General features: G+C 34.4%; 1 protein-coding gene across 1 annotated transcript; it reads right to left on the bottom strand.

Annotated features, from left to right (window-relative positions):
- Positions 1 to 3,918: 3,918 nt before the first annotated feature.
- On the bottom strand, positions 3,919 to 12,003 carry LOC139840405 (stromal cell-derived factor 2-like protein; the record flags this gene model as incomplete). The annotated part of the gene is made up of 6 exons (XM_071830675.1): positions 3,919 to 4,221; positions 10,131 to 10,260; positions 10,404 to 10,453; positions 10,743 to 10,883; positions 10,969 to 11,109; positions 11,710 to 12,003. Coding segments are annotated over 6 exons (840 nt in total), but the record flags the coding sequence as incomplete, so codon positions are not given.
- Between the last annotated feature and the right edge of the window lie 4,805 nt (positions 12,004 to 16,808).

The raw sequence follows: 16,808 nt of genomic DNA on the forward strand, positions 1-16,808 counted from the left end.
AATAATAATAATTATTATTACAAAATAATACAACTTTTACTTACTATTATTATAGATATTATTTTATCAAATAAATATATGATACAAACATATTTTACTACGTGTAATAAAATTTCTTTAATAATACCTATCATATTATCTTTATGATATTAAATGAACTCTATAAATTTTATTACTTAATATATATAAAAGTATATTTTATTATATAAATTTTAATATAAAATTTTATTTATTAATAAATGAATTATATTATTTACTCTAATAAATTTTTTTTAGAAATATTTAAAAATATAAAATGACGATATTTAAACTATATATTAATTATGTATAGATTTTAGAAATCATTTTGAGTCAAATTAACTTTTGTTGACATTTGCATATTAGTCTCGAGCATTAGGATTGTGATACACTATGACTTGACCTAATTTGTTAGGCAATTATTGACCAACACACACACACACACACACACACACACACACACACACACACACACACATATATATATATATATATATATATATATATATATATATATATATATATATATATATATATATATATATATATATATATATATATATATATATAATTAATTTAGGTTCGTGAATCCGAGGCCAACTTTGCACTTGTTCAATGACGTTATATGTATTTTTACTACGAAATACAGTATGGTGAGTTTCATTACTCTCTTTTTAAATGCTTTTGCAATATATATTTTTGGGACTGAGAATACATGCAGTTTTATAAATGTTTTACGAAATAGACACAAATAATTGAAACTACATTATATGGGTGAATGATCGAAGCCGAATATGCCCCTTTTGCTTGGTAGCCTAAGAATTAGTAAACCGATCTACTAATTGACGCGAATCCTAAAGATAGATCTATTGGGCCTAACGAACCCCATCCAAAGTACCGGATGCTTTAGTACTTCGAATTCGTTTTTATCATGTCCGAAGGATTTCCCGGAATGATAGGGGATATTCTTATATGCATCTTGTTAATGTCGGTTACCAGGTGTTCACCATATGAATGATTTTTGTCTCTATGCATGGGACGTATATTTATGAGAAATGGAAATGAAATTTTTGTGGTCTATTAAAATGATGGAAATGAATGATTATGATAAACTAATGAACTCACCAACCTTTTAGTTGACACTTTAAAGCATGTTTATTCTCAGGTATTAAAGAAATCTTCACCTGTGCATTAGCTTATTTTAAAGATATTACTTGGAATTATTCATGGAATATTTCAAAAGACGTTGCATTCAAGTCGTTGAGTTCAGTAAAGATTATGATTAAGTAAATGACAGATTAGATCATTTATAGATAGATATTATGAAATAGTATGTATGCCTGTCAACTTTCGATGTAATGAAAGTTTGTCTTTTAAAACGAATGCAATGTTTGTAAAATGTATCATATAGAGGTCAAATACCTCGCGATGTAATCATATGTTATTGTATTCGTTCTTATGGATTAGGACGGGCCTTTACAATTGTCTTACCCGATGAAGTTAGGTTCGGAAAAAAGGAGGAATTGTCCACGACTTGATCAATCGATATTTGGTTAATAGAAGCAACATTCCACCACTTCATACGTGCTATATTTTTAAAATTAATATTAATAATTAATAAGCTATATAGAATATAAAATTTAAAATTTAAAATGATAATTTGTAGCGTTGAAATTATTTGTAAGCTCTTTTTCTATTGTGTATTTAGTAAAATCATCATATTTATAAAAATTAAATCTACTTGGACAACTTAACGATTATTTTAATTTTATTTTAGTTATGTCTATCAAATATAATATGTTTAAAAAAATTGTTATGTGACAGAAATTTCTGGATTTGTCACTGCTTGCAACAATTCGATTTATATCACACTCCATATGACACCACTAAAAATGGTTTTTGAATAGTAAAAGCCTTTTGTTCATATTAAAGTGTCTCACGAGACCATCACGTGACTTTCGAGTATGATAGCATCCATAAAGAAACACAAAGGCGCTCCCCTTTATATAAATACCCAGGTGAATAACGGGTGCGTACCAACACAACATTTGACCCGTATATCTTTGAATCTTGATCGTCCGGATAAAGTGTTCTTATTTCAATATTCTTCTCGTTCAGTGTTTCCTGATTCATAGTGTTGAAAACTTACACTCAGCTACGTTGCCACTAAACACCACCATCAAACGCACCAATACTTGCCGCCTATGGGGTGCCAGAAGAGAGCTAGACCAGAATTAACAAGTGGCCCCAAAGAATGAAATTGTGATCAACATTAAACATCATAGGAAGAACTCGGTATTTAATAATTTTTATATGTTTATGTCCATATGATTGATTTTGGAGATTTGAAGATTGTTAACATTAAGGTTTTGACACTAAACCATAAAAGATAGAAGTTTTAGAGACGTTTTTTCATTTAAGAATATGAAGATTGTGTGTGTGTGTGTGTGTGTGTGTGTGGTGGGTTGGGGGGGGGGGGGGGGGGGGGGGGGGGGGTGCTAGCTAAAATAACGATTACTATTAAAATTAAATGGTATTCATCAATAGATGAAATCCCCAAACCGATACAAGCAACGAAACCAAACACGACGAAGGGCTTGGAGAGAGAAAGCCGACCTAGACCAACCTAACTAAAATGCTTACTCGAACCGAGCCCTCCAAACAAACTAACAAGTAGAACACCAACCTCTCAAAAACTAAAAAACACCAACAAAAACAACAATAAAAACCAAACACAACCTAACTAAACAAAGCAAAATAACTAAAACAATACAATTAAAAAAAGGGGCTATGAACTAACTTTTTTTGTTGTTCCTTTCGTCCGGCCGAGAAGTCACACCATCCACCTTTACCTCTTCTCGATTTAAAATTGAACGAGCTAACGTTAGACGAGCTACCATTGATAACTTAACCCGGAGCGCACGGAGGGATCAAACCAAGATCCGCTAAACCTTGAAAGAAGCCTTTACCAACCTCTTTCGATTTGTCCACTTCATGTTCGTCCCTAAGCACGTACGAATCCAATCCATCTTCGCCTTGTTTTTACCTTTCTTTGAATGTGGACCTAAAGGATCATCGGTAGCAACTTGCTGAACAAAAGAAGGATGAACAAAAACATTATCAACTGTTGGGACTGGGACAACAACAGTTTTTTGCAAATCCGAAACAGCTTCTTTTGAAACATAAGCTTCGACAACATGGACTTCCACACAATTAATAAACATGTCTCGATTAGCATGAGTCTGAATCGGCGAATTAGCATAAGTACCTTCATCAAAACTACCAAACTTCAAGGCTGAACCAACAAGTTCGCTCGTCTGTTTTCCACTCGCAACATTTCATTCCCACTTTCTTGCGCACTTTCTTGAATGACAACCGAATCCTCAACCATTAAAGCATCTTGCACCTTAACAACTTGATTTTCATAATATGGATGTCCCGCCATATCAATCAGATTCAAAATGGCAAGGAGATCGGAAGGGAAAACATCATTAAACCAGTTATCACCACAAGCAATGGGTAAGATGATGACGTTGTTTACAAATAAATATCCTCTTGTGAACATCACATGATCTCATTTAAAGTTAAAAATCAACATAAGTTAGTTTTTGAACTGTCTACACCACAAAGTTGGTCTATTAACTTTTGAATATCAATGATGAACCGTTTAACATGTAGCAATCTCAACTTTTTAAGTTCGTCAATATTCGAAGAACTTTTGAAAACCGGTGACGAACATGATACATTGAACGGGAAACATTTAGCAACCACAAATACGATTTAAGTAATTACGAATGAAATAGAAAGTGAGAATAAAAAGTAATGACAAGTCAACCTGTTCTTTTGCTAACCATCTTTATATACGACTCCTTGACTCGTATTGATACATTACATTACCCATTTAATCAACAACCCGTATTACCACATCACATATAACGGAACTGACACATGGATTGTCCAGGAACAGTAGATATCTTAAAGGCACCAAAAATTGGGCCTTTGCTGCACATTTAAATATAAATAGTTAAATACTACACATAAGCTGGCTTATAACAAACCTACACATAAATCCGAAAAGGAACATGTAAAAGCTTTGAACTACATCGAATAATGATCCATTCATTTGCTTTCAGAGACTGGTATAAAGACACCCTCCACTGCCAACCAAACATTGTCTGCAAGTTTCTCATTGATACCACAAACCTGCAAAACATAATCGATCCAAAATTATCTATTCAAAATAGATATACGTGAGAGTAAAACAGTGTTTTTAAAAAAAAAATAATGGTACTCTAAGGTGGCAAAATGGGTTAAGTGGTATTAACTGTAAGAGATAAAGAGAGAAAGAAAGAACTGTGTTCTTGTATTTGTGTGTTATACCAGTACATGAGACCTTCTATTTATAGAAGGTATACTTACATTAACTATCCCTAAACTATGATTACAATGCTATATTACAATACAAGTAGTTGTCTAATATTCCCCCGCAAGCTAAGGTCGGGTAACAACCTGTAGCTTGGATCGTAACTGGAGAAATCTTGGTGTGGACAATGGCTTGGTGAAGATATCAGCAATCTGATCATCAGTAGTTATAAACTGAACTGAAAGTTTTTGTTGAGCAACTCTTTCTCGAACAAAGTGAAAATCAACTTCTACATGTTTTGTACGTGCATGAAAGACTGGGTTAGCTGAGAGATATGTAGCGCCAAGGTTATCACACCATAAGGTAGGAACCGATTTAACAGGAACACGAAGTTCACGTAATAGATCTTGAAGCCATGTTACTTCTGCAACCGTGTCAGCTAGGGCCTTGTATTCAGATTCTGTTGAGGATCGAGAGACAGTCTTTTGTTTTCGAGCTGACCATGAGACTAGGTTTGAACCAAGATATATAGCATATCCTCCCGTGGATCGACGGTCATCTGGACAACCTGCCCAGTCAGCATCAGAGAAGCTAGTCAGTGAGTTGTATGCTGAATCAGTATAGGCATGAAGCACTGTTCCGGAGTTGTGCATAAATCGTAAACCATAATTGGCAGTGCCTTGTAAGTAACGGAGAATTCGTTTAACTGTTGACCAATGATTTATCGTGGGACAATGCATGTACTGACAGACTTTGTTGACTGCGAAAGTGATGTCCGGTCGAGACAATGTAACGTATTGAAGGGCACCTACAATTTGACGGTATTGAACAGGGTTGTCAAATGTTGCACTATCACCAAGAGCAAGTTTGGCGTTGGTTGTCATCGGAGATGAAACTGGTTTAGCATTAGATAAGTCGGCGCGTTCCAAAAGTTCATGGATGTATTTGCGTTGTGATAGAATCATGTCATTACCATTCATTGTGACTTCAATCCCTAGAAAATAAGATAAGTTACCCATGTCTTTAACAGCAAATGAGCGGCTTAGACTTTGTACCACCCTATCTATTTCTTTTGTATCGTTCCCTGTTAAAATAATGTCATCAACATACACAAGCATATATAGAAGAGTGTTCCCTTTAGAGTAGATGAATAAGGAAGTATCCGTTTTCGACCCATGAAATCCAAGAGAATGAAGTGCTGTCGAGAGTCGATGAAACCATGCTCTAGGTGCTTGCTTTAATCCATATAAGGCTTTGTGAAGGAGGTACACATGATTTGGTGTAGCTGAATTGACGAATCCCGGTGGTTGTTGTAGATAAACTGTTTCGTGAAGATCACCATGTAAAAAGGCATTTTGTACATCAAGTTGCCTGAGGGACCATTTCTGAGACACAGCCAAGGAGAGAACCACACGAATGGTTGTTGATTTTACAACGGGGCTAAATGTTTCCTGATAGTCGATGCCTGGTTGTTGTCGAAACCCTTTAGCAACTAAACGTGCTTTGTAGCGTTGTACTGCCCCTGTTTGATCCCGTTTTAATTTGTATACCCACTTGCAATCAACCACATTAGAATTTGGAACACGAGGTACTAGTGACCAAGTACCATTCCGCACTAACGCTGAATACTCTTCAGTCATGGCTTTACGCCAGTGAGGATCTTTGTTAGCAATGGTAAAGTTTGCTGGTTCAGTATCGGACGAGGGACCTCTTGTATGATAGGAGGTAGCCTTATGTTGGTGGATTTGTTTAGGATTAGGGCGAAGATTGGCTGGTCGAGAACGAGGAGGTGGCTCAGTGTTTGTGGAAGTGGTGGTAGTAGTAGCAGTAGTCTGAGGTAGTTGGTTGTGACTTTGTTTAGGTGATGATGAGGAGGTTTTGGAGCGTCGATGATATGTTTGAATGATAGGTGGTTTGATCGTGCCATGTTCAAGCGGTGTAGTGGTGGTATTTTGTGGTTCTGGTGGGACAGAATGTGTTTTAGGAACTGTGGAAGGTGAATCTTTAGTTTGTGAGGTAGGATTTGGATATTTAGAGATTTAGGGATTGACTGGATGTGTAGAAATGGTTGTAACAGATTGTTTAAAAGGAAAAGATTGCTCGTTGAATCGAACATGACGGGCTATATAAATATGATCCGACTTTGGGTCGAAACATCGATAACCATGATGGGCAGTACTGTAACCAAGAAATACACAAGGTGTAGATCGAAAATCCATTTTGTGTTGGTTGTATGAACGAAGATGAGGGTAGCATTGGCACCCAAAAACTCGAAGAAATGAAAAATCAGGTTTATGTTTGAACACATGTTCAAAAGGTGAGGTGGCTGAGTTTGTTCGAGATGGCATTCGATTGATAAGGTATACTGCAGTTCCAAAAGCAAAATGCCAAAAACGTTGTGGTACATGTGATTGAGCGAGTAGAGTAAGACCGGTTTCAACAACATGACGATGTCGTCTTTCAACCAAACCATTTTGTTCACTTGTATGAGGACAGGAAAGACGATGATTGATGCCTAGTGGAGAAAAGAATTGATGGAGATTTCTAAATTCACCTCCCCAATCAGTTTGGACAGATTTGAGTTTGATCTGAAATTGTCGTTCAACCATTGCCACAAATTGCTTAAAGGTGGCATAAACATCAGATTTGAGTTTTAATGGGAAAAACCACATAAATCGTGAAAAGTGATCAACACACAACAAAAAGTATTTGTGACCATCATAGGAGGTAACAGGCGCAGGTCCCCATACATCACAAAAGACTAAATCCAAAATGTGCGAACTTTTATAAGTAGATGGTAATAGATGAAGTTTAGAGGATTTTCCAACATTACATGAATCACAAAAGGTGGTTGTAAACTTATTTTGTAAAGGCAAATGATATTTAGATAACATGGACTTCAACAATTGTGGATGTGGATGTCCGAGTCTTTGATGCCATGTAATTGAAGATGCACGGGTAGTGGAGAATGCTATTTTGTGAACTGGTGAAGACTGGGGAAGATGGAAGGAGTAAAGACCACCATTACTTGGACCCGTGAGGAGGGTAGTGTGTGTAATCTTGTCCTTCACAGCAAAGAAAGTTGAGTGAAATTCAAAATACACATTGTTATCGAGACAAAACTTTTGTACAGAAAGTAATTTATGTTTTATTTCAGGAACATGAAGTATGTCTTTAAGGGAAAAGGTTTTGTTTGGAGACGAAAATTGTGAGGAACCAACGTGTAAAATGGGTAAACCCTTACCATTGCCAACATGAAGATTGTCCTCACCGTAGTAGACCTCGGAGTTGCCAAAGTTGGATAGGTCTGGAGCAACATGGTGACTAGAGCCTGTGTCTGGGATCCAAGAGGTTGACGCTTGGGAGCGATAGTCTGTAAAGTTGGCTGAAGGTGACTGTCGTCTCATAGTAGCAGGGTAACGATTAGGGCATTGAGATGGGATGTGCCCAATCCCACACCTGTTGCATGTGCCAAAAACTGTGTTTTGATTAGAAGCCCAGTTAAATGAATTTCGATTACCTGCTTGATTTATGTTGTTATAGTTGCCTCGTCCACGTCTGTAATCACGTCCACGACCACGGTTATTGCCAGATCGGTTAGTGTACATGGCTTGTGCAGCCGGTGTATGGGCAGGTTGAGCTTGGAGTCCAAGTTGAGATAAAAGCGATTGTACCGCTTGAAGCTGATCTGTTTGTGAAGCGGGCAAGACATTATTAGGAGCTGTTGAATTGCGACTTTGTGTGCTAGTCGTGAATGCTTGAGCTGAAAGAATGTCAGGTACAGATTTCTTGATCATGTAGTCGTGGTCTGATAGCAGACCATGAAGGTCTACAAAGGTAGGAGGCTTTTCGCGGCCCAGAAGGCTTGATTTTAAACCGTTGTATTCCTATCGTAGTCCTGATATAACTAGCATCACCAAATCTTTTTCTTTCATCTTTTCGCCTATGTTAGCGAGCGCAACATCGTATTCTTGAGTCCTAGTTAGGTAGTCTGCGGTTGTTTCATCTGGCTTCATCTGTAGTCGGAGAAGCTGGGTTTTTAAAGTGTATTCCCGAGAGGAAGTGTGAGGAGCGTAGGCACGCTCAAGGGACAACCAGAGATCACGAGACGTTAGTCCTTGAACATGTTGAAATGATGCTTCGGATATGGTAGAAATGAGAAGCATTCGTATATGAGCATCATTAGAGACCCAATTAATGTAATTGGGGTTTTGTGGTTGAGACTGTGTTTCTTCATCTTTTTCTGGTGATTGGACCGATGATGGGACATTCTTAGGTGGACAAGGGATTGTGCCATCAATATAGTCAAACAATTTATTGGTGACGAAGAACGGTTGAACCATTGTCTTCCAGTAACCATAGTTCGTGGGAGATAAGGTGAAACCAAATTTGTGAGAGTTGTGTGCGGTTTTCTCTGCTGGAGTAAATGTAGCTAATAGTGCCATTTTCAAAAATAGAGAAAATGATACAGTAACTCGTTTGTTTTTTTTTTTTTTTTTTCGTATCTGTTTTTTTTTTTTTTTGCGCTTTTATTTTTTTTTTTTTGCTTTTTTTTGCGTTTTTTTTTTGTTTTTTTTTTTTGTTTTTACTCTTTTTTTTTTGAAAAGAAAATAAATAAAAATAAAAATAAAATATAGAATAGAGAAGATAAGTACGGGAGGTAATATAAAAGAGAATGAAGTTAAACTTCAGTGGGTTATTTTTCTTTTACTCCCGTTCTTTCCAAAACAGAACCAAAAATAAAGAAATCGGCGGTGAACAGTGGCCGGCGGCGGTGAACAGTGGCCGGCGGCGGTGAACAGTGGCGCCGGAGATGAATAGTGAAAAAAAAAATCTAAAAAATTCAGGGTTAGGTCGGAATTTGATTCCGAAGCTAATGGTGTTGGCCGATTTCCCTGATTTAAGCTGGATCGGGCTAGATCTAAAAAGGATCGGAAAATATCCGGCTACTTTTGGTGTTCTTTGAGGCTGAAAATTTTGGTTTTGATTCGGATTATAATTCCGAACTTAGTGTAGTTTGTAATTTTCGCTGATTTGAGGTAGTTGATCTTCAGTTATATTTTCTTCACTGAAGATAATGGCGGTGGGTTTGTGTGATGACGGGTTGGGTGTTATGACCCGAAAGCCTCGTTTCTGATGTGAAGGTTCAGGCAAGGCTGCAACCACAGAGCATACTACGAGTTTTTAAGGTCAGTTTTTTTTTTTTTTTGGCCGGAATTGTTGCCGGAAAATAGCTTGGCTGCCGGAATTGTTGCCGGACTTAGGCCTTTACAGCTCTTGATACCATATTAACTGTAAGAGATAAAGAGAGAAAGAAAGAACTGTGTTCTTGTATTTGTGTGTTATACCAGTACATGAGACCTTCTATTTATAGAAGGTATACTTACATTAACTATCCCTAAACTATGATTACAATGCTATATTACAATACAAGTAGTTGTCTAATAAGTGGTTGAATATCTCAAAAACAGGGCAGGTATTGATTGACAACAATCTTTCGTTTTCTTTTCAACTTCAACTATTCTAATGTATACTTACTTTATCAAAATGAATATATAAACTTCATATATACACTAACAATCCATATTTTCTAATACGAAAGGATGTATGAATTTAAATCCGTTCTGGCCGACTTTCAACCTGTTTGTCTAAGTGGACCGTTTCCCAAATTGGCTAATCTTTTCACGTAATCAGTTTGACCAGTTTATAACATATCCTAAACCATTCATACGATGAATACAGATCTAACCTCTTGCTGGCCACCAGCAATGCGGTTGTATTTCTTATTATGGCTGTGCAGATAACCACTCGTGTCAACATGCCGAAGCCTTATTCGCTGATACTGTCTCCAGGTTTTCCCTTTTCCTTCAATTTCAAGTCTTCAAACATCACAATAAAACGATCAACAAAATCAACATATAGTCATTTTCAGGAAAACACAACAACTAAATTTTATTCATTGTATTTCAGAATAGTTCTAATTATAAACTTATAGTATTAATTAAATCGCAATAGTTCTCACCTCCAATAATCTCCCGTATCTGAATTACCATCATCTCCGAAGCAACTCACCTACACAAGATATCACTTGCTTACACTGTGAACCAACCACAAACAAAAAAAAAAAAAAGTATATATACTTCGTACAAGATAATTATTGATAATGAGTTAGGCGAATCATGTCAGCAAGTTCATAGGTATAGATATTAAACATGTAACACATATACACATAAACTTTACGAGAAGAGATAACTTTCCTAAAATGATTATAACTTATTTGCAAATTTATTATAAAAACTTTGAAAATCTTTACCAACTACAAAAATTAGAGGGGTAACTAAAAAAAGGACAATCCACAAACCTCTAGATTGCCTGATAGTGGTGAAACATGCAAATGGCTATGGAGCCATTTCCTGGTTTTCATGTGTTGTAATCGAATTATGGTTCCACTTTTTATACCGTCTCCTTGTTTTGCTGATGTCTCTGACATAGGCTTCACAATCTAGTTTAAGAAAGTTCAAATTAAAGCAATAATAATGAACATATGTTATTCAAATCTTTGAAATCCACATATATCATAAACATACCCAGTAGCTATTTGCATCATCTACATCAGGAGATCCCGTAACAGATTGCTGCCCACTGCCTGATCCATATGGCACATTGTGTGAATGCAGTCGGAAACTTGTCTTTTCATGCATCAGCTTGACTAATGACCCATAGGTAATCTAGCATATAGATAGTTGCAATAAAGTTAGCATAAACATGAAACATTTGACATCCAAAGTTGGGAATAAAAACCGATTCCCTTGTTCTTAATCACAGTTTACTAGTTTTTACCTTCTAAACTTAAATAAGTTTATATGAGTACAATTTTTCACGGTAAACGAATCTAGGACTTACTATACAGATTAAATATAAATATAATTTAACTGATTAGGATTCACTGAACTTAGTTGCAACATTAACATTAAAAATTATTTATTCGTATTAATTATCAAAAATACCTGAGCAATTTATCAAATTCTGCTTAAATTTTTACATAATTCTATTAAAAGTTAGAAGTTAAATTTATTTTTCAAAGTCAAATTGTAATCAGGTAATACTTGTTACAGACTCCAAATGATTCAATGAACTTCAAACACATAAAACAATTTCCATAAGATAATACAACATTCACATAGATTTGAAGCAAAAATCAGTCAACGAGGTCAAATTTGAATCAGGTAACATTACACAGTCCAAATAAATAGATAAAAACGTCAAAAAAAGCACACAAATACATTAAATAAATACTTAATTATATAAAATTCATTATCACATTATACCTCAACACATTCTGTAGTATCAGCATACACAGGATCTGCTGATGAGGAAGTATAATCAGAATCTAGGGTTAACAAAAGAAAAACAGCAATACCGAAGCACGAAATCGTTATAACTAACAGCAGTCCAATAAACCACCTGCGGGCCCAAAACGGTAAGTCTAATTCCGATTTAGATGAAGCTAGGGTTTCACTTGTAGTAGTTGTAGGTGATGAATTTGACGATAAGTTTCTTCTACGAGTGATATTGTTAGTGTTAGGGTGATTGTGATCAGTTGACGGTGGAGCCACGGCTGGTTAGTTTATTTAGGTCGGAGACTCCGGTGGGAGATCCGACCTCCGGCAGTATTAACAGAAGATGATACACTGAGATGGATGGGGATAGACAGCGAGCGTGGATGTTTAAAGAGAAAGTCAGGTAGAACATGCCACGTAAAAATAGTAACGTTTCACGTGGATGTTTGGTAACACGTGGAGTGCTCAGTGTGAATATTACGTAGTAAATATTACCGGGTAAAGATTATTAAACTGTGTTATATGGATTTTCAAATGCAGAGGAAGATAGACCCGCCGGTAACCAATAGGAAAGTGACATGTAACATTTTATATCGTTAACTCGTCGTCACGAGCAGATGAAGATACGCGTGACTGGTAACACGTGGTAGCTTTAATACTATACACTATCCAGTTAAGATGGTCTCTTTTTCTCCGGTATCAAATATCCCTGCTGTTAAGAATTCTTGTTTCAAATCACTTTACATAAACATACTTGTCGGTAATTTGTCTCTGTCGGGAAATGATTTGGATAATATGTTTGACGATGATTTTGAAGAGATCGTTCTAAGAGTCAAATTGTTTAAGGAATCTTTTTCGTCGGGTTGTATCGAGACGGGTGTAAGGGAATCAAAATCTGTGTTGGTTGATGTTGAAATCAATCGTTCGAGTGACTTTATGTCCGTTGCTTTCAATTTCGGCAACGCCAATGGTACGACGCCAATTTTCGAGAATTCGAGGCAAATCCTTTTGCGGCGTTTGATGCTATGATGGAAGATTTAGGTGCTGAAGAAGTCGAAGCTATGCTTATTAATTGTAGAGATTTGTTCAACAAACCGATTAATGTAAATAAGCAAAGAAGAAGACCGGTTCAGGGAGTCGAAATGAACGATTTTTCTAAATTTGTTAAATATGTCTGATGTTCTTTTTCTTAGGTTTTTTCGATTCTTGTTTGTTACTTTTGAGTCTTAGATGGTCCCTAATCTTTCGAGTTAGTTTGCTTGATTGGGTATCCTTTTAGTCGCTTAGTTCGATTTTAGTTCGTAATGTCATGTAGTTTGTTATCTTTATGGTTTGGTCGTGAGATTTTGTTTGATTTTTGTTGTAGTTAACCTCAACAGTTTCTTGCGGTTAGTATGGTTTTAGAGGCTTTATTTATTTGATGAAGCTTCCCAATTGATAATTTTTTTTAAAGAAGAAAAAAATAATCGGAGATCAAAGAATACCGTAAATAAATTTAGATTTTAATTATTGACAAGAGTGGATGAACTATTATTATTATTATTATTATTATTATTATTATTATTATTATATTATTATTATTATTATTATTATTATTATTATTATTAATTATTATTAATTATTATTATGTGCTACGAATACTTATTACTAAGAATGGTTGCATCAAATATTTGATCGGATTAAACCATATTCACATTCATATTTATTAACCAAATGTTCATCCATATGATCCATTTAATTTAATCAATCCATATTCATATCTGATAAATTAACCGGGTCAATTGATATCCATTAGATAATTCATCGTTATATATTTTTTTCCTTCAACTTAATACTATTAAAAATCACAGTTTGGTACAAAATTATATACTTACTTAAAAATAAGTCGTAACATATATAATTTACATGCACTAAATCACATAACTGACTAGTTTTCGTATCTTTGCATATATACACATATATACGATATGCTGACAACATAAATATTATACATGTTACACTATGATCTTCTTCAGATTTACGTTGATCAAATATCAGTTAAATACATAGGGTAATATTTGGTCACTAAGAATAGAAAATATTAATATAATTTAGTGCATTAAAAAGTGAAAGGAATATAACTTAAAGTAGTGATATTTTAGATATTAAGTGCATGCACTATTCTAATACATTTTTTAGATATACTCATATTAAAACGTTATTTTTATATGTTTCACTAAATTATTATAATTTAAAAAGAAAAAACTGGTTAATAGTACACTTTTTATATAAATATTATTATTTTATTCTTGTAAATAATATACCAAAAAACATTATCATTATTATTATACTTATTATTCTTAGTAGTATAAATAAAAATATAAAAGTTTTGTATAATAAATAAGATAGCAAGGATTATATAAATTAAAATCATTAATGGTAATTTTATTACCAATACACCATTACTAATAAATTTAAAAGTATTATAAATTATTATTATTGTTATTCAAATTTAAATTTAAATTTAATTAATGTTCAGTAGCGTATTTTATGGTTATCGCATTTTATGTTGAAATCCGGCAGACCTCGGTGGTCCGGTCGCAGCCATAGACTGTTGAGGGGTAGTGGTGGTTGCTCACGACCATGAGTGGCTGCTAGCAGTTGTTATTGGTTCTCAGCTGTCATAACCCGTCCTTAACCATAAGAACGTGTTAGATAACGTATGATTTCATTGCGAGGTATTGACCTCTATATGCGACATTTTTAAAAGAACAACTGCATATATTTTACATTACAAACCATAATTCTTATTTTGATACAAGCTTTAGACAAAATAAAGATGATTATCGTTAAGCGATAATCTTCGACTTACAAACTTTACAAATGATAATAACAACCCGATTTCTAGCATATTTTACAACACAAGTTCTTGGATATGCAGTCTTATTTTTGACACAAATATGCGTACGCAAGATCCTGCTTAGATTCAACATGATGCAGCGGAAGCTTCTAATTATCACCTGAGAATAGACATGTTTAAAACGTCAACATAAAGTTGGTGAGATATAGGTTTAATGCCGGCAGCGATATAAATATAGACCACAAGATTTCATATATAAACATTTTAATAAAAATATTCTAAGTGGTTGAGCACTTGGTAACCATACTTAACATTTAATCACGTCGCATATTCCCTTTATTATGAAATCTTACTACACCGTACCAAGTGTAGTCACGAAACGAAGTACTGTGCAACCGTTGAATACTGGTCGTCCAGTCCGGTTGGGGTTGTCAGGCCCGATAGATCTATCAACAGGATTCGCGTTTACAATACCGCTGTAAATAACAGTTACCAAGCTACAGGGAAGTATGCCAGTGGTACAACTCAACGTAGAATATATTTTTCAGTTACTTGTGTCCATATCGTAAAACATAAAATACATGTATTCTCATCCCGAAATATTTAGAGTTTAAAAGTGGGACTATATACTCACTTTCGTCTTGAAGATATATATATAATTTGACTTGGTCTCCGGTTGATATCGCGAACCTATCCATATATAATATATCAATACCTTTTCTTTTTAAACAAACGTCACATATATATACTTGTTATACTTTTAATACTTTGAATAATTCCTTAGTCCGTAGTTAGCAGTTCGTTGTTAGTAATTCAATTTTAATGGTTCATTTTTAGATGTTTAATATACCCGCAATGAAATAAATAAAACCCCCAACGAAATAAACAAAACCCCATCGTATATGTATTGGTCGAGATTAATCTTGACCCATGGTACCGGTGTTGTCAAATGACGTGTTGCGTACATAAAGTACCGGTGTTGTCAAATGACGTGTTGCGTACAATCATGGGATCTTATGATTAATCTTCTCGTGTTGTTTACGGGTGATCCTGAACCATATAAAATTGAATTATAAGTACATATATATAAAATATCATGTTAACTTAAAAAGATGTGATTTATTTAATTTTTTCCCAATTATTTTCGTGGCTAAACTAGTCTTGGATATCCGATTTTGTTTCGGTCATAGTTTCTTCGTTACAACTCCGTTTTCGTTGATTCAACTTGCCATCTCCTTGGATCGAGTCCCTCTTTAAGACTATGAACTGTAAATACCTTAGTTTGTATTCAAAATCACACGGCATAGGTCAAAATTTAGTGAAACTTATGAAGTTAATCATTTTTCATCATGTAAACAACCTCAAATGATTATTTTTCTAAAAATACTTATACTTTGAGTTAAATCATGAAATTTTTATGTGTTATCATATTCATAGTAAAAATCATTTTTCCAGAAAATAAACCTCCAATTCAAAGTTTAAGATGGTTTTTAATTATCCAACCCAAAACAGCCCCCGGTTGCACTCCGACGTCGTAAATTCAGTTTTTAAGGTGTTCTTTGAAAAACCAAGTTATACCTTGTTAAGTTAGCATATAATTAAGATATGTTACAGGTCTTGAAGTATTTTAAAAGTTAAGTTAGAAGGATCTATTTAGTTTGCGAACAAGTTTGAAATCATTCAAACTATGTTCTAGTTTATAAACTCTTATATATATAGCTTTAAATATATGAATTGAAAAAGAGTTGAAGTAGAGTTTTTACCTCAAGTTTAAAATGTAAAGTTGCTGGAAAGAAGTAGTAAAATAAAAGTTGAGAGAGTTCTTGCAAGTGTGTGTGAAAATTGGAAGTAAAATTTGGAAAATGAATGTGTAAAAATGAGTTAGAAATGGTGCTTATTTATAGGCTTGAAAATTTGGTTTTTAGTGAAAATATCTAAGATAAGTTAAAATTTATTATGTCATGAATGACATATTATTCCAATAATTGAAGATTTCTATTGGTATATACCAATAGTAAATACTTCTAGAAGCTGTGTATAGTACCCTAGATATACGTATAGGATTATTGAGGAAACGGAACGAGAATTCAAATATAACTATCTTTTGTAAATATACTTATATTGTTTTATGTATAAAAGCCCTTTAAAAATGATTAAATACATTACTTATACGATATATGTATAAACATTATAAATCATCAGTATTTATGTCAAATAACGTTACGTAGGTTATTGTTTTGAAAACTTA

Source organism: Rutidosis leptorrhynchoides, chromosome 4 (assembly GCF_046630445.1).
Source record: "Rutidosis leptorrhynchoides isolate AG116_Rl617_1_P2 chromosome 4, CSIRO_AGI_Rlap_v1, whole genome shotgun sequence".
NCBI classification, from domain to species: domain Eukaryota; kingdom Viridiplantae; phylum Streptophyta; class Magnoliopsida; order Asterales; family Asteraceae; genus Rutidosis; species Rutidosis leptorrhynchoides.